At 40.6% G+C, this 26,790-nt stretch overlaps 1 protein-coding gene across 3 annotated transcripts in view; it reads right to left on the bottom strand.

Moving 5' to 3' along the window:
- Nucleotides 1-2,614: 2,614 nt before the first annotated feature.
- The window catches only part of LOC140504145 (coiled-coil domain-containing protein 50-like), a 52,536-nt gene continuing 28,360 nt past the window's right edge, over nucleotides 2,615-26,790 (bottom strand). For 2 of the 3 annotated variants that reach the window (XM_072608749.1, XM_072608750.1), the window contains 7 exons: nucleotides 24,880-24,949; nucleotides 21,862-21,998; nucleotides 17,306-17,368; nucleotides 14,160-14,288; nucleotides 7,556-7,656; nucleotides 6,866-6,963; nucleotides 2,615-5,418 (listed from right to left, as the gene is read on the bottom strand). In XM_072608749.1, coding sequence (XP_072464850.1) covers nucleotides 5,279-5,418; nucleotides 6,866-6,963; nucleotides 7,556-7,656; nucleotides 14,160-14,288; nucleotides 17,306-17,368; nucleotides 21,862-21,998; nucleotides 24,880-24,949 — 738 coding nt within the window. In that variant the 3' untranslated portion in view covers nucleotides 2,615-5,278. The remainder of the gene's footprint in view (nucleotides 5,419-6,865; nucleotides 6,964-7,555; nucleotides 7,657-14,159; nucleotides 14,289-17,305; nucleotides 17,369-21,861; nucleotides 21,999-24,879; nucleotides 24,950-26,790) is intronic. The other variant, XM_072608752.1, reaches the window with a different exon arrangement.

Here is a 26,790-nt window from a genome sequence, read left to right as displayed (position 1 = left end):
GAGTCTGGGACTTCCTCCACTAGATGTTCCAGAAGGGGCAAGAGTACTTTGACTGAGGAGACTACAATGTTGGGGCATCAACGTTGGAAATGGGCCTGAGCTGGGCATGCTTTGTCTCCTCCTGGGCTGATTCTGAGGCTGTTACTGTGACTCAGCTGCCCTTTCATAGAAGTTCCCTCAGTGCCTGGGGTTTTCTTACCCTGGAATATCCCTCTACCATATTGGCCTCTTTCTTCTGCTGGTGAGTTCCTTTTTGGGTTCTCCATGGCCCAAGATGGTCATGTTTCATTCCCTAGTGGGAGGAGATTAGGGAAAAGTTCCTGAGCTGAACTTTGAAGAAAGATACAGATTCTAAGAGGTAGAAATGGGGGAGAGAGTGCATTTCAGGCATGGCAGAACAGCTTCTACAAACACACAGTGGTGGCAGAAGAAATGTTCAGTGAAGAGAATGCCACATTTCCTCCAAGGTGTGGGGCAGGGGTGGTTTCCTGCCCAACAAAGTCCTGCTTGCCCTTGTCCCCAAACCTCTATTTTTCCCCTAAGTCCTTCTTTCTTCCTAACATCCCTCTTTCTTGACCATCCTTCCAGTCACTCAAGTTTTCAGACTTGGAGCCATTCTTAGACTCTTCCCTCTCAGTTTATATCACTTTCTTGGGTCTCGATTTCTTTCTTTATAAAATGAAGAGATTAGACTACATGATCTCTAAGGTTCCATCTAGTTTGAAATCTAAGATTCTGTGATCTCTTACTACCCACCCCACCCATGTTTCCCTTCATCAGAGGCCATCAAACAAAAACCGGATGATCGTAGAATCATAGATCCTTAGAGGACATTGTTCAAACCCCTCTTTGATGGAAAAACTGAGATCTAGAGAAATTAAGCAACTTATTGAAGGTTACATAGGTGTCAAGAGATTAGGTTTAGGATTCAAACCAGGGCTGACTGCTTGTCAGATATGCTTCAGAGATAATAACTATCTGAGTACTTTTTATACTAAATGGTTACTTCCAAATTCAAAATTCTGGAATTTCTTGAATTCAGGTCTTCCTGACTTTAAGACCAGCTCTTTATGTACTATGGTGCACTGCCCTCTCAGTCCACTAACTGTATTTCTCCTAAGACACAAGTGTATGAGGAGGATACGGGGGAAGGATGAGAAATCTTTTTATTTTATAGATAATCTCTAAAACTGACTGACATTCCATGATTCATTCTAATATGCTAATGGCAGCAATGGCAATGCTAAAGGCCAGATGAGTCACAGAGCATGACAAATTCCAAAACTTTAGAGCTAGAAAGTACCTTGGAAATCATCTACTCCAACATCTTCCTTTTGGATGAGTAAACAGGATCAGAAAGGTTCAGGGAACTGGCCTAAAGTCACTCATCAGATTAGAATCAGAGATATAACTTGAACTTGATTCCCATCCCAAGGCTTTTGTTTTTCCAAACCCAAACTCTTCCTCTTTACCCACTTTGGAATCTTTTCTTGATAACTTCTTAAAGAGACCTATTCACTGAAAGGGTGTTACCTCACCCAAAGTGAGAACCTGAAAAGACTTTAGCCTAATAGGGCCAACATCTCCCATTGCATCCTAGGCCATTTCCAGTCACCCTGATGAATATCAGGCCACTGAATCCAGATGGCTCAGGAGGAGAAAGTGAGGCTGGTGATCTTGCACAAGCCTCCCTCACCCAAATCCAAGTCAACTGCAAATCATGTCATCATTCCTTGATGTTATGATCCTCTTTGAGAATAAAGGACAAACACAACACAACAACATGACAATATGGCATTTCTGGATCACTTCAATGATACAACGAATAAAGTGTTTTTCTTCACGTTAAAAAAAAAGTTACTAAATCAGTCCATTCCAGTGATAGCAGAAATAACATGTAAAGCTAAAGTAAGGAACAGAAACTTCTGGTACAAAAATAAAGCAACCTCACCCAGATCTCTTTTTTTTACATTAGTTTTTATCTCAGTACAAAGGGCAAATGGAACTTGAGATCTATATCTCAGGCTTCTAAATTAAAACTTGTAAAATTAGCAGTGCTATGGAGTAATGCTAAGAAAACAGACCTTTTTTCTCTCTAGCAAAAAGAGGGGAATACAAACGTAGAATGTGGTATACGCTGGTTCAACAAAGTCCCCATAGCTCTGTCGAAATGTTTTCATTTGAAAGCATTAAGCTTTCATTAAGGAAGGATCAAGCAGGAGTTAGGATGGAGTAAAGGGGAAATTTGTTATTGTTGTTCAGTCACTTTTCAGTAATGTCTGACTCGGCATGACCCCGTTTGGGGTTTTCTTGGCAAAGATATTGGAGGAGTTTTCCATTTTCTTCTCCTGCTCATTTTACAGATAAGGAACTCAGACAAATGGGGTTAAGTGACTTGCCCAGAGTCACACAGCTAGGAAGTGTCTGAGGCTGGATTTGAACTCAGGAAGACGAGTTTTCCTGACTCCAGGCCTGTCACTCTATCCACCTAACTGTCCCAAAGGGGAAATCGTTGTGGTATAAATATAAAAGGCAACAGTAAAATTAAAAAAAACTCATAGGGTGAAAAATTGCCAGTTTTATAATTGTCAAAGAATTTCAAGAGCAAACACCATTTCTTTCCAATACATTTATTTTAAGGAGGAAGAGCAACAGGACCATTGAAAAACATTTAAGAAGTTTTAAAGCGTCACCAGCACCTTTTCTAAAGGCAATGCAGGACTACATACCAACTAGATGAGGGACAGACACATGCTACTTGACAGAGTGTGTATATGTTCAAAATAAAATCTTTTCACACTGTGTATATTACCCATGTCAAAGGCAATCAATCATCCAGGTCCATCTTGAGAGCAAATCACTCCATGCAAATACTATGTTAGACTTTGGGGTACTGTTTGACTCATCAGTACCTTTAATTTCCAGTAGACCTCCCTAAATGCTTTCATTTTTGGAGAGTAGTTCCTGGAAGGATCTTGTGATTAAAAAAAAAAAGAAATCTTGTGTATTTCTGTGACATGTCTCCTTTTAATGATCTCCTCTTAAAGGAGACGTGTCACATGAAATTTGTTAGTAGAGTCCAAAGACAATCATAAAACACTAAGGTTCTGGTCAGACTTCTGGACTCATCCTGATGCCCCTAGAGGCCATTCCTCTCCTCCTCGGTTCGGGCTCAGTTTCCTTCAAAGTTCAGCTTTCTTCACCTGATCTTCCTAATCCTTTGCCTTTTCCCTTGATTTCTCATGTATCTACTTCTCTGTGTATAAGATATACAGTTATCCCTTCCACATCACGATTGTGGATCAGTATAAGAAATTAAATGGAAACTTTGCAGAAGATACAGAAGACATGCAAAAGCCATCAGATGACACAGAGCCTGTGACCAAATACTTAGCCAAAATTTTATAGTAAGGTACTGTAAATACTCCATAAAATAAAAAAGAAAAAAATTCAGAATTCTTCTCTGGTACAAAGGGAGGGCCAAAAAGTTTTACATGGCTTTTTCAGATCACGGGAGCACTATGTCCTTGACCCCAACCCACTCACTCTCATGTGGAAGGGATAAGTGTATTCTTCCCATAGTAAGAAAAGTTTTTAAGGTCAGGGACTGTATTTTTTGTTGTTGTTTGCCTTTGTCTCTCTGCCTTTGCATGTAGCATCCTCTTAATAAATACTTGTTGGATTGACATGGCTAGTTCCATCTTAATCTACACTTTGTTCAAAATATAAACCTATTTTAAAATGATTGTTCTTCATGTACAGACATTTTCTCAGAGATGATGAGCCACATTTGGGCACTTGCTTTCCTATTTCTGTTTGCAGTTGGGACTTCTTCAACTGAATTGTTATTGATGCTGCTTTCCAGTAATAGGAAATCTGGAGCCCAGAGTAGCCACGAAATTGGTTTATTGAAGTTTGTGAAGTTTCCAATTCCTCCTCTTGGGAAATGTGTTTCGTGCTTCCTCCCTTTACTCAATTTCATTTTCATTTCCTAGAAATGAATTTTCCAAAAAATATAGCTAGAACAGGTTTGGCAAAAGTGAAAGGAAACCAGCTGTGAGCTCACTTAAAATTCACTGAGGAAGTATTTCCATGAAGCACAAAGGATGCAGATGTATATAAATGGTGCAAGAACTAATTTCGAATGGATTTGTCTTTCTAAGAAATACATACATCTGACCTAGTCACAGGGATAACTAGAGGAAATCACAACACAGAATAAAATAATGGGTGTCAATGGGGGTATAATGCATAATGGCTAGTCTCCACATTTTCTTTTCAAGGACAGAGCCCATTTAGTATTTAAACCTTTATAGTTCTTTCACACAGTCGGTAACTAATAAATGCTCATTCGTTTGAAGAGTATTTGATAGAAAAGTCCATCTGGCAGAGTACAAGACCACCCACTTGTTCCAGGACTTCTTTAGTGAGTCCCCATATTTTCATTGACCCCTTTCTATAAACTAGACTAATATGCTCTGAAATAGACATATGGTACCTAGAGCCTCCCATGTACTTTGGAGTTCAGTGCTAGAAAGGAGAGAGAAAAGTGCCATGTTTTTTATGTAGTATTTCAGTGGAAGAAACCACGAAGAGAATGGTTTACTAAGAGGCACCATGGTTCTTTCATGTCCTTTTCATGGCACCAGGATGGTTTTAATCCTATCTGATTTATGAAATCCTCCTTCTGCTACCCTTAGTCCCATAAATCCAAGATTGAGAACCACTTGATCTTTGACATTTTTAGAGCAAACGTGTCACAGGTTAAAAAAAAATGTGACATCTCTGATAATAATAATAATAGATACCATTTACACATAGCACTTTAAGGAACTTGTTTGATCCTCACAACAATCCCAAAAGGTAAGTACTATAATGATCCCCATGTAACAGAAGAGGAGACAGAAGCAGGTAGCGGTTAAGTGACTTGCCCAGGATCACACAACTAAGTGTCTGAGACTGGATTTGAACTCAGGTCTTCCTGCTTCCAGGTCAGATGTTCTATCCGCTAAGCCATCAGCTGCCTCTTTATTCAACAAAAACATTTTCCAGACACACACACACACACACACACACACGCACACGCACACGCACACGCACATACACATAATAACTTAGGAATCAAGGTGTCTCAATATGGCCATGAGGCATGAAGTCATTGAAGGACATGATAAAGTAGTTTTTGTGGTCCAGGGTTTGATCCGACGTGAAGTTTAACTAAGTTTCCCTTTGGGGAATCGGTAGGGGGAGAGGGAAAGGGGGAGGGAGAAGCTTTATTTCACTGTTGCTTGCAGGTTTCTTTCTTGTCTTTGGTTTTCTGACGTCCTGACTGACGCTTGGTTGGTGAAATAAAGGCTGCTTCAAGACTTTCCTCATTGTACTCAAAGAGACCCTCCACTGGAACTGTATGGGTAAGAGCTGAGAGCAGAAAAAGGGAAATAATGAATGTAAAAGGGAAAAAATGAATTAGCCAATGGCCAAGAGGGTGCTCTGCCTCTGCCATGTATAGAAGGATGAATGACAAAATGTTGAATATTTAAAAAATTTTCTTTTGTTTGTAGTGGATAAAGCACCCGTCTTGAAGTTAGGAAGTAAACAAGTATTCATTAAGTGCCTACTAAGTTCTAGGCACTGTGCTAAACATCAGGGATACAAAAGAAGGCAAAAAATAAAAACAAAAACAAACCAGTCCTAAATAGACTCCAAATAGAACAAAACTCACAATCTAATGGGGGAAAATAATAATAACAGCTAACATGTATGTGGTGGCAAAGTAGATAGAGTGCCAGCCCTGGAGTCAGAAAGACTCATCTTTCTTCGGTTCAAATCTGTCCTCAGACATTTACTAGCTGTGTGACCCTGGGCAAGTTACGTCACCTATTTGCCTCAGTTTCCCCAACTGTAAAATGAGTTGGAGAAGGAAATGGCAAAACACTCCAGTATCTTTGCCAAGAAAACCCCAAATGGGGTCACAAAGAGTCAGACACAGCTGAAATGACTAAACAACAAGGATATAGACTGTGTGTGATGATTGAAAAAAAAATAGGAGGAAATTACAAGGATGTTGATGGTAACTAACACATCGGTACAATATTAGAAAAAAAATCAATTCAACAGTTACTTTAATTAAGTGATTATTAAGGTTGCGTTTACTCTGGGAGAAGACAGAGACACAAAGAAAAAATAATCCTTGTCATCCTACTGCAGAGACACAGACTGTAAATTAGTTAAGATGTATGCTTAATTAAGAAGAGGGAATATACTAACAACTAGGAGATTAGAAAAGGCTTCCAAGGTAGGAGGTGGCACGTGGACAGAGCCTTGAAGAAAGGTAGAGATCCTCAGAAGCAGAGGGGAGGAGAGCAAACATTCTAGGCATGGGGAACAGTATGGGCAAAGGTAGGGAGGTGGGAGTAATTTCCATCATAAATGCCCTTTATCCTTCAGGAGAGCCAGACTATTGGTCTTTTTTATATACTGTCTCTCTGGTTACCTTTAAATAGAGGAAGAGATAATGCCCAATTCAGGGAGAAAGAGCCAATGGGTCAGTTTGGCTGGAATGAAGAGCATAGGAAGGGTAGGCTGGAAAGGAAGCCTAAAGCCAGATTGTGGTAGGCTTGAAATGCTTCCTACCTAGAGTTTTACAACGATGGAGAAGGTCATCTGGTATGGTGCAGGATGTCCAGTCACTGAAGCTTTTCTGAAGAGGCCAGACTGACACTTGGCAGAGATGCCATGGAAGTGACGGAGGCTTGGAGGAGGTTGGGTTATTGGATTGGGCCAGGGGGATCTCAGACACAGCCAAGGGTACATGCTGAATTTCGGGCTGTGGATTATTTAACTGAGTATAGCAGAAAAAATATACCTTGAGAACTGACAGCAGATACATCAACAGGTGGGTCTGCTCTGCTTGACTTGAATGTTGGGTCTAGTTCTTCAGCAATATTCCGGGAAAACAGCTGCCTGCAAAAGTGTTTAATAGAACAGCAGGCATTAGTAAGCTAAAGGGTTTTTTCCTTCTGTTAGGCTATTGATTTATGGGATGTTTGTTGCTGTTGTTGAGACTGGGTCTCCTTAATGCAGTCAGGCTGGAAGTACAAGGGCCACTCATGGGCCTGCCCTCACTGCTGATTGGCAGGAAGCTTTAACCTCCTCTGTTTTATGACCTTCCAAAGAAGAAAGGAAGAAAGGGATGAAGGAAAGAAGGAAGAAAGAGAGGGAGGAAAGGAGAAAGGAAAGAAAGGATGGAGGGCAGAAGGAAGAAGTAATGTGGAAGAGGAAAAAGGGAAGGAGAGAGAAAGAAAGAGAGTGAGGAAGGAAAGGAGGAAGAAGAAGAGGAAGGAAGGGAAGACTTTTCTCACTGGTTTTGAAATGATTATTATTACAGAGGAAAATGGTAACTTGGAGAAGATTTTTCCCTATTCAAAATACCCTTCTACCACTGGAGCACAAAAATATATTCCCTTCTCCCTTTCCACCCTCCACCTCCCAATATAGGAAAGGAATGAATCAGGAGGAAGAAATGTAAGACTGTGGTTTGAATAAAGCTACTTACTTTGTATTGTGTCCCTCAGATCCTTGGGCTGGGAAGTCGGAACACTCTGGAGGTGGGTCTCTAGCAAGAGGCAGGACCTCAGAATCTGGTCGTACTTGAATCTGTCAGAAAAAAGCAAAAGATGTTTGTAATGGAATCATGGTATGGTGGAGAAACAGCATGGCCTTTGCTGTCGAGAGGGAGCCATGGGTGCGAATCCCATTTCAGGCACTTGTAAATTATAAGACCTCAAGTCAGTTATCTAATCTCCCCCAGTCGTGGTATCCAGGCTATCTGACTCTGGGTCCAGAGTGCTTTCCCACTGTTTTGGGATCCTTCACCTCTCTGCGTGCCAATTACTTCACATGAGATCCTCCAGCTCCCAAATTCAGGAATTTTTCCTGGCCATCTCCCATGCCTGGACTGCTCTAGCTTCTCTGAAGGCTGAGTTCCTGGAGAGCAGGGACTCTTTTATCTTTCTTTGTATCCCCAGTTCAAATCTCACTTCAGACGCTTGACACTCACTAGCTGTGTGACGTTGGGCAACTCACTTAACCCCAACTGCCTCATCCTGGGCCATCTCCAGTCATCCTGATGAATACCTGGTCACTGGATTCAGATGGCTCTGGAGGAGAAGTGAGGCTGGTGACCTGCACGGCCCTCCCTCACTCAGAACAGAGTCAAGTGCAAGTCATGTCATCATTTCTCTGATGGCATGATCTTCTTCAACAACGAAGGACGAACACACACACATATAAAGTATATATATTGTATATGTTACATATATATTTTTATAAGGCTTCCCTTCTTTCAGGGGAGGGGGAGTAGAAGGGAGAGAAAAATCAATTTTTGTTAAGTGAAAGTTGATGAAAAAATATAAAATGCACCCTCACAAAAAGAATTCAATGGAGAAATAGTAGGCGGGAAGCTCCCCTCTCCCACTACTGTCCAGTGGATTGCCGATGATTATAATAAAAAGCGCTGGAGGAGAAAGTTGTCGGTAATGTTAAATGAGAGGTCCTTCAGCTAAGGATGGTCAAGGAAGTAACATAGCCAATTCCTGACTGAGATGGGCCTGGCCATATAGGGAAAGTTCATGGGTCTTAACTGCTTGGGACTCATTAAAGCTCAAGTGAGTATTTCCTTTCAATGTGTAGAAAAATTGCCTTCTCTCTTGTCACAAGTTTAGAAACATCATGGCCTGTATGGCTTAACCATATGGGATCCCATGCTTAGCTTGGACCAACTCAGTCAAGAAATAAACTGAAAAAGGCAACCCTTCCTTCCCTCCTCCTTACATCCCCCCTCCCAAATCACAGAAGATTTTTTGAACATTCCAAACTTTTATATGATCAACCCCAGAGCTGGAAGGGACCTCAGGGGCTATCTAATCCAACACCCTCATTTTACAGATGAGGAAACTGAGGCCCAGAGAAGAGAAATAACCTGCTCAAGGCCATACAGGTAGCAAGTGATCTGGTCAGTATTCGAACTCAAGTCTGTTGATTTCAAGTTGAGCGCTATCATTCCTATCTTAAACTGTTGGTTTATTATTGTATGTGTGTGTGTTTTTTTAATTTCCTTCCTCCAGCTTTAAGGAAGTGGTTTATGTCTATATTTGATTTAGCCGCAGGGCAGAAAAAGCAATGCCTGAGAAAATTTTTTTCCTAGAGATATTGAGTGATAGTTACTCAATTTTCACTTTCAAGCAATAATACTTCTTTTCCCATAAGGGTACAGTCTGTTATTATCCAGTATGTGTGGCAGCAGCCATATATTTGGTTAATGAGTAAAAGTTATAAGAGAAAAATAGGAACATTAGATGACTCATCTTCTCCCAAAGAGTGTCAGTCAACAGGCAATCAAAGCTGATTAAAAAACCCCCTTCGTGTTAACTTACAAAAAGAAATAATTCATTTTTATTACAGAATCATAAAATCAGATCAGGAAAGAATCTCACTGGCCACCTAGTCCAGCCTATACCAGATAGGCATCCTCCTCATCCAGTCTCTGTAATACCTCCAAAGTGAAAAAACTCACTCTCCCATTCCACTCTGGGATAGCCCAAAGCGCTAGGAACCCTGACATCGAGCCTATGTTTGTCCCTTTGAGACTGTTATCCATGGCTTCTGATAATGTCCTCTAAGCCCAAGCAGAGCAAGATGAATCCAGTCCCTTCACTTTACAAATGAGGAAACTGAGACTTAAAGAGGTTAAGAGACTTAGTTGATAAATCCTACTATTCACCACCTAGCTTGATTCTACAGTCTCCATTGGCTCCCTATTGTTTTTGTATTATAAAATCCCTCAGTTCGCCTGCCAAAGCTGGTTCCTTCCTTACCTTTCCAATCTTCTTAACTTTACTCTTCTCCACCTACACTGTGATCCAATAACAGAAGCCACCATGCTATTACCTGCACAGGACACCCTATCTCCCAATTTTGCCCATTTTCACTGGCCATTCCCCATGCTTAGAACTCTCTCCCACCTTGTTTCCTCCTGCTCTCCTTCCTGTTCTTTCTGACTTCCTTCAAGTCTCAGCTAAAGCCCCCTCTTCTGCCCAAAGCCTTTCCCATTCCTTCTTAATCTTAGTGCCTTTCTGCCGAGATGGCATAATAAACGTGAGAAGTGCCCTCATTTATCTTGTAAATATCTTCTCTGTGCATAGTTGTTTGCATGCTGTCTTCCCCATATATTCTTATTTTTTGCCTTTTTTTTTTGTCTCACCAGGGCTTAGCATAATGCCTGACACATAGTAGGTACTTAATAAATGCTTTGATTGATTGTCTAACCCCTTCACTGCTTGGAAGTCTCATACTGGAAGACAGTTATCAAGTTCTCTGAATACAGCCTCCTTCTTCTCTAATTTAGGGTAAGATCCCTAGGTCCTTCAAATGATCCTTAAACAGTACAAACTAGAGACCCTTTGCTTTCCTGGTAGTCCTCTCCTGGATGGTCTCCAGTTTATGAATAGCCCCTAAATTGTGATGTCCAGAACTGAACATGGTATTCTAGATAGGGAATGTCCAGGACTTTTTACTCCTGGAAGCAAAGTCTTTCTTTTATGGCAGCTAGGTGGTGAATAGTAGGATTTATCAGCTAAGTCACTTAACCTCTTTGAGTCTCAGTTTTCTCATTTGTAAAATGAAGGGATTGGATTTCACAGCCTCTTAGGTGATTTCCAACTCTAGATCTATGATTCTGTAATCATGGAGGCACTTAGGTTGTGCAGTGGAGAGAACACTGGTCTTGGAGATAGGAAGATCTAAGTTCGAATCTGTCCTCAGACACTAGCTGTACTACTCTGTACACTCACTTAACCACTGCTTGCCTTAGTTTCCCCATCTGTAAAATGGGGCTAATAACAGCACCGGGTTGTTGTTAGAACTACATGAGGTAATATTTGTAAAGTCCTTAGCCCAGTGCCTGGAGCATCATAAATGCTCTATAAATGTTAATTATTATCATTATTAACTGAGATAATATTTGTAAAGTGCTTAGCCCAGTTCCTGGCACATAGTAGGCATGATATAAAAGTTAGCTATCATTAGCTATCATAACAGTGATTATTACTCCTGGAAGCAATGTCTTTGTTAATGTAGTCTAAGGTCCCATTCAGTTGTTCTGTTTGCCACCTCACTCTATTGAGTCAGAATCAACTAGAATGTGTTAAGAAAATATTTATCTATCTCTTAACACGATTAGCGTGACTTGGAAGTTGTTCCCTAACTCCTTGAGTGGAGATGTGGTTGCATTTGAAATTCTGACATCCCTTTCTGGTCTCACTCTCTAACGGAAACTTCTATAGGTCTCAAGCACACTTTTGCCAATGACCCTGCTGAGTGACTTGGGTGGGTGTGTAGTTCACACCAGAAAGGAAGTAAACATTTCCACTTGTGGGTGGAGCAGTACAGATGCCACAGCTAAGGTGGGTGGGCATGTGGAGGGGGCTTAAGAACCAGCAACTACATTAAGTAGGAATCAAAATCAGATTGAAACTGATCATTTTAATAAAGTCTCTAAAAATAGCATTACTGTTTTTGGAACCAATTTTTAAAAAAAAAATGTTCCTATTAGCATCAGCTTTAACATCACCAGGCAGAAAAATAAAACTGATGGAGAATCCTTTAGAAAGAAGGGAGGATTCATAGGACAATATGATAATAATTTAGACTATATCTATAATGTAATAATAATAATTTAAAGCTAGAAGGGCCCTTAGAGGTCATTGATCCAATTTCCTTGTTTCTCCAGCCAGAGCTGGAGAGGTGAGTGGTTTGCCCAAGGACACTCGGGTAGTAAGCAAAGCAGCCAGGATTTGAATGCTCATGGTCTTTAACTCCACACATTGCTCTTTTCATCCAGCCTTGGCTGTCTTTTCCCAATCAAGGACTTCTCTGCTGCCCACAAATGAATAATGGATGTGCACACTTTTCCTTCATACTAATCCTCAAACAAAATTTATGCTTCAGTGACTTCATTGGGAAGGGATGGTAGAGTAAAGAAAGAGCTAGATTAGTAGTCAGGAAGATTTGGCTTGGCCAAATCCTTTAATCCTTCCAGTGCCCAGGATGTACTGTGACCTGCTGGTGACGGGAATTTCCACGCAGAAGAAATCACAGATACTTCAGCCTTGCTCTACTACTGACTACCTGGGTGAGCTTGGGTAGCTTTTCTGGGCCTCAGTTTCCTCCTCTGTAAAATGAGGAGATTGGTTTCTAACATCGCTTACCTGTTCTCTGTCAGTAGATAGAACACAGAACTTATAATCAAGAAGACCTGAGTTCAAATCCAGTCTCAAGATCCTTACTAGATGTGTGACCATGAGCAAGTCACTTAACCACTGCCTGCCTCAACTTCCTCAACTGTAAAAGAGCACATTCTTTCCAGGGTTGTTGTGAGGATCAAATCAGAAAATATTTGCAAAACACTTAGCACAATACCTGGCACACAATACCTGGCACATCGTAAGTACTTAAAGATATTTCTTGATTCTTAAAATCAAGAAAAAAATCTAAGCCAGCCCCTCTCTTTCAACAGTTGAAGGCAGTGAGGCTTTGACTTCTCCAAGATCACATATAAAAAGCAGCGCTTCTATTTCCGCTAGCCTCTTCAGACGACTAAGAGAAAGGCTGAGATGTTAGCAGAGTGCTAGACTAGAACCCGGAGGACTTGACTTTAACTCTCATCTGGGACATTTTCTGTCTGAGCCTTTTTCCTCATCTGTGAAGTGGGAATAAATATACTTCTCAGCCTCATTGCTAGGAGGCTCAAGTGAGAGAACGTGTATCAAGCGCTTTGCAAACTGTCTTTTGCTTTTTAGTCATTTCCAACTCTTCATGACCACATATGGGGCTTTCTTGGCAAAGATACTGGAGTGGTTTGCCATTTCCTTCTTCAGTTCATTTGACATATAGGGAAACTGAGGCAAACAGGGTGAAGTGACTTGCCCAGGGTCACATAGCTAGTAAGTGTCTGAGGTCTGAATCCAGGGTTGTCACTCTATCTACTACACCATCTAGCTACCCCAGTTCTTAATGCTCATCTTTATGTACTCCGAATTCCAATCAAACTGGCCTATTTGTGGTTCCCTGTACTTGACCGTTTATTTCCTGTTTCCAGATTTTTGTACAGGCAAAATCCCTATGCCAGGAATGCACCCAATTCTTCACCTAGACCTTACAGAATCCTTTGCTCCCTTCATGCCTCAAATGCCACTTCCCAAGAAAATCCATCCTAATCTCTCACAGCAGAGAGGGTTCTATCTCAAGAATTAATGCCATACCTACTTTGAGCATATTGCATATTTAATTTTCTATGCATGTGTTATTTTCCATTAATAGGATGCCGTTGAGGTCAAAGGCAGGTTCCTTTATGCCTGGCACCCAACATCCTTACCCAATTGAGTGAAAGTACAAAAGGACACAACTTGGCAATATAGAAAGAATACTCCATTTGGCCTTGAAAACCCTTTGTGCCCTCGTCCCTTCCTACCTTTCCAGTCTTCTTACACCTCTACATCCTCTGCCTTGTAGTGTATCGGGCTCCTTTCTCATCCTTGTACAGGACACTCCATCTCCTGACTGGGAACATTCTCCCTTCCCCATACCTGGAACCCTCTCCTTCCTCCTCTCTGCATCCAGGCTTCCCTGGCTCCCCTCAAGTTCTAACCAGGTCCCACCCTCTACCAGAAACCTTTCCTATTCCTCTTTAAACTTAGTGCCTTCAATGCAAATTCCTTAAAGTTAGGGATTTTGTTTTTGTTGTCTCCCTGAAGTCTAGTGTGATAAGTGCTTAATAAATAATAAATTGATTTCATTAAAAAATAAAATAGAATAAATTTAATTCCTTCCCACTGAGATTAGCTCCAGTTTATCTTGTATGTGTCTTAAATGTACATAATTGTTTGCACATCGCCTCTCCCATGGGACTTGGAGATTCTGGCTATCAGGGATTGACTTTTGCCTTTCTTTGTATCTCTAAGGCTTAGCAAAGAAGGGCACACAGTAGGTGATTAATAAATGCTTGTTGACTTGACTTCATCTCTTGGTTCTGGTTTCCTTGGGCAAAGACCAAAGGTTTGGAAGAAGACTGAAGATAATGAAAGAAAGACCCTGTTACCCACCTTGCTCCCGTTCCACCTTTGTTCAGAGAAGCTGATGCTTCTGTTTCTGCTTTCTCTTCTTAGCTCCCATTCCCGTACTTCTCTTTGATGGTATTTCAGCTCTTCATCTTGCATGTACCTGGCGATCTCCTGAAAAAGGAAACAGATTAGGGGCATACCTAAAGGATCAGAGAGAAAAAAGGGCCTCTTGTCGAGTTGTTTCAGACTCTCCGTGGCTCCATTTGGGATTTTCTTGGCAGAGATCCTGGAGTAGCTTTCCATTTCCTTCTCCAGCTCATTTTACAGATGAGGAAACTGAGGCAAACAGAGCTAAGTGACTTGCCCAGGGTCACATGGCTAGGAAGTATCTGGAGGTTGAATTTGAACTCAGGTCCTTTAGATTCCAGGGCTGATACTCTACATACTGCACCATCTAGCTGCCCTAAAAAGAAATCTCAGACATTATCTATTCTAACCCCTTCACTTGACAGACAAGGAAACTGAAGTGAATGGGCATTACAGGTGCTATTGAAGAACAAATGAACTGATTTTACAAATTCACAGAGCAGAGATTTGAATCTAGGTCCTCTCACTCGAGTCTAGCGTTCTTTCCACCACACCATACTATCCATATACTTTTTCCTCCAACTTGGAAGATACCAACAGTGTGGTTGATCATCTGACTTAGAAATACACATTAAGACTTTCTGAAGCAAATAGAATTAATATACCTCACTGTATTAGACAATTTCAGTGTTTTCTTTGTATTGCCCTCCCTACCTGTATTTAGTTTAGACATATGATGCCATCGTTTTAGTATAGAAACTCTCTCCACTGATGTAGAACAGTAATTTGTAATTTATAATCTCAGGGACTTGCCTGGGCTACTGAAAGGTTAAATCATAATGAAGACTAGGTCTGGCCCTGCTCAGTTCACTAACAGAATCCCTTCTCTCTTCTTCCTTCCTTGCCTTCTTTCCCTTCTTCCTTTATTTCTTCCTTTCCCTCCCTTCCTTCCTTCCTTCCTTCCTTCCTTCCTTCCTTCCTTCCTTCCTTCCTTCCTTCCTTCCTTCCTTCCTTCCTTCCTTCCTTCCTTCTTTCTTTCTCCCTTTCTTTCTTTTATCTCCAGGTACATTTTGTTTTGACCCAATTCTTTCTTTCTTTCACCAGCTAGGTCCTCTTTATAATTAAAGAGGAACAAAATGACAACATGATGTCAAGGTCAATGTACCACACGTCCAGCTGTGACTGATCAAACTAATGCAAGTTTAGAAGAGTCTACCACAGGTTGGGCACAAATGGTTCACATGAACATTTGAGAAGGAGATGTCTCTAAATTTGTGTCATCCCATATACTTTTACATATGTATTGTACCTGTGCTTGTGTATTCTGTATATTCTTACATACATGTATGTTGGATCCACAAAAGAATGTAAGCTCCTTGAGAGGAGAAGTTGTTTAATTTTTTATCTTTGTATCCCCAGTGTCTGACATAATGCTTGGCACACAGCAATTGATTAAAAAATTCTTGATTGATTAATTTTTTGGAGGGAAGCATTGTATACACAAATTAGTAAATGATAAATAGAAAATAATTTTTTTTTGTAAGGGAACATGGACAATGGGAGGCGTAGAGAGAAGAGTCTTATATAGAAGGGACCACTTCAACAGTGCCCTGAATGGAGTTAGAAATTCCAAGGGGCAGATGGGAGAAGGGAGAGTGTTTCAGGGATGGGGGAATACTGTATTTGGAGAAGAGATTTCACATCCACCCTACTTACACAACCAACATCATAGTGGAGCCTATCTAGACTATTACAATTGCCTCCTAATGGATCACCCTACACAAAATCTCTCTCTTATCCAATTCATCCTCCACATAGCTGCTAAAGTGATTTTCCTAAAGCATGGGTCTGACCATATCACTCTGCTCCTTAATAAGCTCCAGTGGCTCCTATTACCTAAAGTTTCAAAATAAAAAGTCCTTTGTTTAACATTTGAGGCTCTTTCATAGTTCAGCCCCAAACCTACTCTTCAAGCCTGATCACACAGTATTCCCCAACATGCCCACTATTGTTTAGTCAGCCAGGCTGGCACCTCTGCACTGGCTGTCCCTTTGTCTGGAATGCACCCCTCCTCACCTGTACCTCTTAGAATTCCCTACTTTCTTTTCATACTTGGCTTCAGCACCACTTTCTGAATAAAGCCCTTCCTGATCCACCCTGCTGAGGGTCAGGATCACATTCTGTTGTGCTCTCCCCACCAAAATAATCTCTTTTGTAGCTACTCATTTTTGTGCATGTGGTCTCCTCCAATAGAATGTCAGGCCCTAAGGGGAGGGACTTTCACTTTTCTTTTTGTACCCTTACCTAGCACAGGGCCTGGAACACAGTAGGCGTTTATAAATGATTGCTGATTGACTGACAATGAGAGGGAGGAATTTGTAAAATCTGACTAGAAAGATAGAATGGATCAAGACTGGCTTTAAATGTCAAATGAAGAGTTTTTATTTTATACAATGGTCAACAGGGAGCCAGTGAAGGACTTTAAGCAAAAGAGTGACCTGATCAGACCTGTGTCTTAGAAATACCTTTTAGAAAAGAGGGATGTACCCTTTCATTGTGGGTATGATTACAACCATACTAACAATTGCATTGGGTCCCAGTTTTGCTGCCTCTAAAAGCTGTTTTTAGGTTGTGGTCACTGGGCATACCACTCTTTTGATTCTGCCTTACTTTCGCAAGTCTTCCATGTTTCTCTGAATCCTTTGTATTCATCATTTCTTACTGTCTGATAATACTATATTACCCTCACTTGAGAAAATAGGTTGTGGTTCCCATTGAAGGGTTCGTCATGATGGTCCATTTGTTCTAAAAATTCTTTACTAGTGACTTAAGCAGTAAATAACTGTAAATAATATTATGAATTGTATATTAAATTATTCTGGGGGTTCATAGTTCATTTTTGTTGTTAATATTATTGAAGGAGTTTCCTGGTACGAAAAGAATTGGGAACCATTGACCTAGGCCAATGATACTGAAATGTCTTCTCAGCAAGTCACCCTCATTGGTCTTCTTTATGGACAATAACATCTTCTCAGAGTAGGTTCCGTCTTACAGAACCATGAAGTATAAGAAAAGTTGGCAGCTAAAGTCTCTGATCTCACCTCGTCCTGGGCCACTTGGGCAGTTCGATAGTCATCGTTGCGCTCCCGATTCCGTCTTGTTCTCTGCCAAGAGATGAGAAATTACAGTTAGCACAGCTTTCTTTCTCCCATTAGTTACATCTTGTCTATTGAACACCATGAATCCTTTCCTCCAGCCTTCCCCCAAGGTCTCCCTTGAAGCATGGGGGGTGAACCTGTCATTCTTGAAGGCTCTATCAAGGAACCACAAGACCTGGGGCATTGGGTGGGGATGGGCACCATGAATTGAAATGATTCAGGGTGTCATCCCAGCAGCACAGTGTGTCTGCCAAACTGGTATCAGCCTTGTGAGGCTGAAAGAATTTAATAAAAGGAGTTTGCAACAAGGCCATGAATTTGGGGGCAGCTAGGGGGGCGCAGTGGGTAGAGTGCTGGGCTTGGAATCTTCATGAGTTCAGATACAACCTCGGACACTTAGTAACTATGTGATCCTGGGCTAGTCACTTAATCCTGTTTGCCTCGGTTTCCCTAACTGTAAAATGAGCTGGAGAAGGAAAGGACAAACCATTTGAGTATCTTTGCCAAGAAAACCACAACAACAATAAAATTTTGGGAGCCATAATAAGCATGGCATGCTGGAAGAAGAAATGGATTTGGAGTTAAGAAAAAATGCGTTTGAATCCCAGCTCAGCCACTGTCACCTGTGTGACCTTGGCCTTGATGGTCAACTAAAAAACTATAGGGTTGGATTAGACAGTGTTGTGTTCATAAATGTGTAACAACCAGCTCCACCTAAAAAACTCCAAAATGTACACAGGACATACCATTAAGTTTAATCTGCATTTAAAACATTTTCTCCATCACCTTTTTAAGTTTCTATGATTAACAAAATAACAAGTCAAGCCCTGGTTGGTAGCATTTGCCAGTTTCTGACTTGTAAATGCTCACACTGAAAATTGAGTTGAGCTTCCTCCAGTTAGATGGTCACTGAGGTTCCTTCTAACCCTACATGAGTGGTTCTTAACCTGAGGTCCGTGAATTTGTCTTTAAAATATTTTGATAACTATCTTTCAGCATCTTTGGTTTTCTTTGTAATTCTATATCTATTAAAATATTTGGATAACTATATTTCAATATCATGTGTAAAAAATTTCTACAACTCTTTCAATATTATTGGGTTCCTTTGTAATTGTAGAAATAAATAAAATATTTTGGTAAGTATATTTCAACATCATTGGTTTCCCTCGTAATTCTGGGCATATGTAAAATATTTTGGTAACTATATTTCAATGTTGGTTTCTCTTGTGATTCTATGCATATGTAAAATATTTTGGTAACTATATTTCAATATTGCTGGTTTCCCTTGTAATTCTACGTATTTTATTTTATGCATTAAAACCACAATTCTAGGAAACGTCCCATAGGCCTCACCAGACTGCCCAAGGCTTCTATGACACAAAAAAGGTGAATCACTGGTCTGGATCTGTGGTCTCTGGGGTCCTTCTCCAGCTCTAAATTTATGATCATTTGATACCTAATGCAAGGATGGACTGTGTTCCCTCTAGATGGAAGGAGACTCAGGAGGGATGAAATAACAGAGCTTTTAAAGCATTGAAAGAAATTCAAATACAGGTAGGATCCATGGTTTCATCAGCAAGGGAAATTTCAGGAAGAGAAAAGTTCTGTCCATCCCTACAGACAGGTTACAACCTATTTACAGCTTCATCGATAGAAGAACAAGAGAATTGCAGCCTGAGGCCCAAACACCTCACACCAGTGTCCACAGAGGGTGCACAAAGAGGAAGTGAAAGCCTCAGACTTCAGTCATAGGAGAATGGAAAGACCCTCAGACTCTAGTTGAGCCAGAATCTGGGCCATGACAGCCACAGGCTAAAGGTTGAGCTTTATTGCCAAGTGTACGCAAACAGGAAGGTAGAAAAAGTATACCATGTGAACTGAAGGCTGCTCGCTCTGCCAACAAAACAGGTCAAGCCTGTCGTTGAGAGAGCATTCTTAACCTGATGTACACAGAACTCCAAGGTATTAGTGGAGAGATATAAAGTGTTTGTAAACCTGGAGTAAAAAAGCCATTTTAATTTTTACTATTTTTATTTATTTTATAATCTCATATATTTTATTTTATGTACTTATAAACATGATTCTGAGAAGTCTATGGACTTCACCAGACCAAAGTTCTAGAACCTCAGTTTAGAGATTTTTGCAACTCTTAAGATCTCTTGGGTTACCATATTTCCTTCAGATCAATGTTCCATCTTCATTTATAACCCGCAGGCCTTTTTCCCCACTCAATATCAGAATCAAAGGTGGGACTTGAATCCAGGTCTTCCTGACTCCTAGTTCAGTTCTGTCTTCTCAGAATCCCTTTGTGACCTGGAGTCTTGGGCCTTCTAAGCTAAGAAATTCCTTCCCTAACCACATTGACCAGATCTTTCGTTTTTATCCATGTTACACTGCTTAGCAGTTCAAACTGTTGGCTTTGAATCTCAGATTGGCCACTGTCATCTGTATGACCTTAGCCCAGTCACTTAATTCCTCTGGGCCTTAATTTCCTCATATGTAAAATGATAGGGTTGGATTAGACACAGGCTTGCACTGGTGAATCTTTAACAACCATCTTCCCCAAAACAAACAAACAAAAATGTATATAGAACATGATTTTCAAGTTTAACGTACATCTTAAGCATTTTCTCCATCACTGTTAAGTCTCTATAATCAACAAAGCCATATATCATGCCTCAATTTGTAGTGTCTGTTGATTTCTGAGGCATATAACTGGACAAAATAATTTCCAACAGTTCAAAACTGATTGGAAATTATTTCCTTCAGTCTCCCGGTGGTCACACGATGGAAAGGTGGAGGTGTGAAGGACATGAGATTCTGCTGCGCCCATCTACGTTTTGCTGGTAGAATCAAATGCAGCCTTAAAACGAGGCATCTCCCATGTGCATTTACCAGATTCTTGGTAGAGATAAGTTTGTTCAACCATCCTTTGATTAAAAACAAGAGAATGTAACGTCTGAGAATGTCACAAGTAATTTCAAGCCTGTTGTTGAGAGCAGGGCTTCTTAACCTGGGGTACACAGACCCCAAAGGTGTCAGTGGAAAGATTTCAAACGTTTGTGAACTCAGATGAAAAAAAACAAACAGGTGGGTGCTTGCTAATATCTTCACTGCTGGAGTAATAACAGTAATAGCTAATGATAATGCAATAGCTGATGATAATGAAGGATGCTCCCTTAAGAGTATAAATGGAATTCAATTCAACCAGCATTATTAAGTGCCTACTGTGTGTCAGGCAATGTGATAGGTAGGCACTGGGGAAGCAAAAAGAATACAGAACAGTCCCTCAACCATAGATCTTTGTTTTTAAAAAAATAATAGTTAAAGCAAAAAAAGGGGTGGCCAAAGTGGGGGTGATTGACTGACCCCCAAAAAGCTATGATCAGTCCATCAGAGGGGGAAGAAGGGCCACATCCCACTCTCTTCACAAGAGATACTGGTGGGCCTTGTCTATAACACAACTGTGCTTTGTGCTTATCTGTACCCCCTAAAATCCTCCTCTACTCCACCCCCAGACCCCCTGGGCATTTCCCAACCCACCCAATTCTGAGTTGGCTGTTGGGGCTCTTTGGGTCAGTTGTGACTTATCCATTGCCACCTTGGAACCCACAGCAGTAATAACAGAGGTACCAGTGGGAAAACCCCCAGAATGGCCTTTTTCTGCACCATTTCCTTTTGGGTTTGGGTGGGCTAGGATGAGTCATTTAAAAAGGGCTGGTATGGGTGGGTTATGACCTGTATCATAAGCTTCATTTTACTCTTTCTCGTAATATCCATCTTTCTTCCAAATTTTGCTACTTTTTTTCTTCGGAAAATTTCTTTTCTTTTAAAAATTTTATTTATTAATGTATTTCCTCCCAGTTACATGTAAAAAACAATTTTTAACATTCATTTTTAAAACTTTGCAAACTTCCCTCTTTCTATTGAGGGTACTTGCATCTTCCCAATCCCCCAGACTCAGAAGCCCAGTGCCATCTTTGATATTTCACTCTTTCTTACCCTCCAGATCCAATCAGTTTTAACTTCCAAATACTTTCACTCCCTATATGTACCCTTTTCTCCTTTCACAGCCACCATCCTAGCACAGACCTTCATCTCTTGTCTGGACTATACAAATAGCTTCCTAGCTCAAGTCTACCCCCATTGAATCCACTCAACTGCCAGAATGATCTTCCCAAACATAGGTCTGACCATGTCATCCCCCACTATGCAATAAAATTCCATTGACTCCCCAGTGCCTCCAGGATTAACTGCTTTGTCATCTTTGTCTCATTCTTTAAAAACGATTATTCTCTAAGTTTTATAATGTTCATAATCACTAGCATATGTGTGCAATTTATATAATAAACATATTAGAAGTGCGAGCTCAAAACTTTTTGCTGACAGAGTCTCAAAATCAAAAAAGTTTGGAGACTGATCTAGAAAAGGAAAAATTTCCACCTTTTGGCTGAAATGATCAAGGAAAATATGTGGGTCAAGAACTTTTTTGCACCTACTATGTGAGTGTCTTCTTCTTCCTGCAGCCTCCAGGCCAATTCTTCATCTTGTTGGAGCTGCTCCTGACTCTGGAGTTCCAGCTCAGCCATCTGCCAATTTATGGGGTCGGTGCTGTCATTTTGGGGGAGATTCACATCTAAGCAAGAGGAAGCAATCACAACCATCAACTTCAACTGAGATGGAAGAAAGGATTTCTAGAGCAGAGGTATCCAAGATATAATCCAGGGGATCCCTGAGTGCTGCCTGAACCAGATTAAAATGTAACTGGGTAATACTGAACAAAATAAGTAGAAAAACAATAAAATATAATGTTACATTTTAAAACTAAGTCAACATGTGGCCCACAGGGATCCTTATGTCCAGTTTAGTGGCCCCCTCTTTGACCCCACCTGGGCATCCTGTTCTAATTTCTGTATCTGAAGAGAGAAGAGTTTTAAAGCTATTTTAAAAAAAATATCCATGCCTTGGAGCATGGAAGACCTAGGTTCTAAGTCCTATTTCTGATTCAGGCAAGTTGTGTGCCCATCAGCCACATGTTCTGCACTCTTTGATCTCATCTTCCTTGGAATGAAGACAGTTTTCTCCCATGGGATTTCAATGTCATAAAGAAATGGTTCCCAATCAAGGAAGTCCTCAAGGTTGGTCAAGTCCCATATGGGGAGCTGTCCTACACCAACAGAGGAAGCTTCCTTTCTAGGAATTCCCTCTATTGATTAAATCTCAGGACCAGTCCTTCAATCTGCGACTACCTCCTTCCTCTCAAGCCACATAAACTTTAGAGAGCCCAAGGGGAAAGGATAGCTCTCTTCAGTTTAACACAGAACAGTGGAAACAGGCTTGTCTTTAGAATTGAAGAACCTGGATCCCATTCTGACTCCATCTTTCCCCTGAGTAACTCTGAGCAAGTCATCAAACTCCTTGGGCTTTAGTTTCCTTTTCTGTAAAACCAGAAGAGCCCTGAGGTTCCTTTCGCCTCTACATCTGTGATCTATGGTCTAATTGTTAGGAAATACTTTCTTCTAATAGACCTAAACTGGTCTCTTTTCAGCTTCCCCCCCCACCCCTTCCCCAATTGTTCCTGGTTCTGTCCTCCGGGACCAAAGAGAAAAAAATGTCAAATCTTTGTCTATGGGCAGCTCTGTGGCAACATAGTATATAGAGCACCAGACCTGGAATCAGGGAGATTCATCGTCCTAAATTCAAATTCGGCCTTAGACACTTCCTAGCTAGGTGACCCTGGACAAGTCACTTCACCCTGCTTGCCTTAGTTTCCTCATCTGTAAAGTGAGTTGGAGAAGAATATGGCAAACCACTCCAGTATCTCCACCAAGAAAACCCCAAATGGGGTTACGGAGAGTCAAACGTGGCTGAAATGACCAAACAACCACCATTTTTCTCCCCTTCCAGGTAATAATCCTCCAAATATTTGAAGACAGTTGTCATGCTCCCCCTCCCCCAGCCTGCTCTTCCCCAGTCTCATCATCCCCACTTTCTTCATAGAACATGAACTTGAGTTCCTTGGCCATTCTGGTTGCCTCCTTGGGAGAGTTTATTGGTGTTTTTCTAGAAATGTGGTGTCCCAACTGACCACAATACTCCAGAGTACAATATTCTACCTAAATGTGCTCAGAGATTGAAATAAAAATCTTTCCTCTTTATTTCCTTTTAGGCAAAACAAATATAATTTTTATGAAAAGACTTTCTCCACTTTCATCTCATTTATTTCTCTATTTGAAAGACATACTACTATTTTTTCTTGTTGGTTTTTTTTTTTTTGGAGGGGGTAGGCAATTAGGGTTTAAGTGGCTTGCCCAGGGTCACACAGCTTGTAAGTTTCTGAGACTGGATTTGAACTCCGGTCTTCTTGACTCCAGATCCAGTGTTCTATCCACCGTGTCAATTAGCTGCCTGGGCATACCACTATTTTTGCTTTAAGATTAGAGTGAACAGGTATGATGATAGATTTGTTGTTCAGTTATGTCTGATTCTCTGTGACCCCATTTGGGGTTTTCTTGGCAGAGATACTGGAGTGGTTTGCCGTTTCCTTCTCCAGCTCCTTTTACAGAAGAGAAAACTGAGGCAAACAGAGGTTAAGTGACTTGTCACAAGTAGTGACAAATCTAAGGCTGAATTTGAACTCAGGACTTCCTGACTCTAGGCCTGACACTCTATCCACTGTACTACCTGGCTGCCCAGTGTGGTAAATACTGACATAGTATTATCAGTGCTAATAGAAGGGAGCACAGGGAAGGTTAAGGGGAAGGGAAGGAAATAAGCACTTAAACGGTGCCTACTACAGGTCTGACCCTATACCAAGTGCTTTACAAACATCTTACTTGTGTGATATTATTATCCCAGTTTTCCAGGGGAGGTGGGTGCTATTATAACCTCCATTTTACAGATGAGGAAACTGAGGCAAACAGTTTAAATAACTTGTCTAGGGTTGCACAGCTAGTGTCTGAGTCCTGACTGGAACTCAGAACTTCCCACCTCCAGGCCCATAGCTCTCTACCACACTGTGCCAACAGCTGCACAAATCATAATTTGTGAAGTGGATATTTTAAATGGCATTCAGTTTCCCATCTTTCAGCATCTTTGCCATTTTTCTGGGTGTGGGGTGAAGGCTCAGAGTTCTTATGATATAAATTTCTCTTATTATTGTTTATCTGGGATGATTTTTCACATGAATGTTTCAGAATATGATGATTTTGCTTGGATCTTAAGAGATACAAGAAGGCATCCCTCTGCCCACCCACAGCTCCTGTTTCTTCAAAGAGGTGGGGGACTATGAGTGTGGAACACTGTGAAGAATGTCGGTCTTTTTCAAAGTTTTGGTTAATTTTGCTGAATTTTTTAAGATTTTTTTTTTCCTTTTGTGTTATAAGGGATAAATTATGTTGGGAAATGTCAGTGATGGAAAAGGCAAAGATATCAATAAAAACTGATTATGAAAAAATAAGCTACCACCACCACACAGGGACTGGATTCATTTCTGCTGTCCTCCCCAGGTTCTGTACCTCTCAAGCTTTGGGAGCTTGGAAAGGATGATGCCTCTTCTTCTAACTCTTGCAATTTCTTGGCTATTTCCTGTGACAGGAAAAAAACAAAGATCTCTCAAATAAGCAGTTAAAGTAATAAGCCAAAAACATTCAGCAAATAGCCCTCAGGAGCCCTTTAGTAATCTGAAGCAGTATGGTGAAACCTACCCATATCACTTGACTTTGCTTTGTATACTGTGCAATTAAAAAAGTCTGGTATTCCTGACTCCTGACAGACACAACATAAAGCATAACTATTACAAGGTTTTTACCCTGCCTCCCTCCAGTCTTTCCTTCCTTCCTTCCTTCCTTCCTTCTTTCCTTCCTTCCTTCCTTCCTTCCTTCCTTCCTTCCTTCCTTCCTTCCTTCCTTCCTTCCTTCCTTCTTCCCTTCCACGGTGGAGGCTGAAGAAAGAGAAATAGAGAAAGATTGGCCCCCCAAAAAAAGAGATGAAAGAAAAGAAGTCATGGGAACATTTTTAAAACGTGCTGAAAAGAACAGAAGGAAACACAGACAAATATGACAGCTTTGAAAGTTGCATGCTACTTAAAAGGAAAAGCAAGCTGACCATAACTGAAGTTGGCAATTTCCCGTACGTTCAATTTATATGGAAATGCTCATTTTATGTGGTGTTTGTTAAGTTCAGAATAAAAATTAGACATTTTAAAAATAAATAAAAATTAAAAGTTGGGTATTAAGTCCTTCCTCCTCTTTCTCCCCCAGATATGCTACCCCTATATTAAGATATAATTTCTCTAGTGATTTCTATTGCTACTTGAAAGAAACATTTGCATGAAAACATTTTAGTCCTTAAGAATTATGCTCAATTCTGGGTGCTGAATTTTAATGTCACAGCATCATAGATTTTGAACTGGAAGGGTCATCTAATCCAGTCCCTTCATTTTCTAGATCAGGAGACTGAGACACAGAGAGAGTCTTGCTCAAGGTCACATAGATAAGTAAGTGACCAAACCAGGATCTGAACCCTGATCCTTTGACTCTTTCTATTACAATAAAGAAGACACTGATGAAGTGAATCCAAAGGAAAGGAAATGAGGTCAGCACTATCTAGCTCCCAGCACAAAATTTCCCAGTGCAGCTGAACCAAATTAAATAAAAAAACTGTTAACAAAGTAACTAAAAATATAATGCAATGTAGATAATGTTAATTTGTGGTTTTCCAAGTCAATATGCTTTCACCATATTTGTTTTTGGACATGGTAAACTTTAGGAACAAGAGACTTGCAGTTATGTGAGAAAATTGTGGTCTAGTGCTATCTAGCTGTATATCTAGGTAATCTGTGAACCTTCAAGAATTATGCTGAGTCTTTGGGAGGTAGGGTGGTATAGTGGTTAAAGCACTAAATGTGAGGTTAAGACTTAGTTCTGAGTTGAAAGCCTGCCTCAGACACCTGTGTGAACTTGGTTAAGTCGTTTGACCTCTGTGGATGCCAGTTTCCCCATCTGTAAGATGAGGAAGTTTGCCTCACTGACCCCAAAGTTTCATTCCAGTTCAAAATGTAAGATCCTTCTAACTGAGAATCTGAGATATCATGTTATGAATCACAGAGCTGCAATATCCACTCTTGGGATAGTCAGATTTTGCTGGTTACCAGTCTATGGGGGGCAATACTCAAGCAAAGTATTGAATAGCGACTTGGTCACAGGAACTATATGGTTACACGAACTGTATTTTGTCTAGTGTCAATTTAGGGTGACAGTCCTAGAAAAGAAGAAAATTTAATCTATCACCAATTCAGACTCAGGTGGTCAGCTCCTCCCAGAGGTACTGGACATAATACTGATAATAATAGCAATATTATTTATCTAGCTAGCATTTATATAGGTCTTTAAGATTTACAAAGTGCTTTACACACATTATCTCCAGGT

Source organism: Notamacropus eugenii, chromosome 5 (assembly GCF_028372415.1).
Source record: "Notamacropus eugenii isolate mMacEug1 chromosome 5, mMacEug1.pri_v2, whole genome shotgun sequence".
Taxonomy (NCBI): domain Eukaryota; kingdom Metazoa; phylum Chordata; class Mammalia; order Diprotodontia; family Macropodidae; genus Notamacropus; species Notamacropus eugenii.
This window is presented reverse-complemented; position numbering and strand designations above follow the sequence as displayed.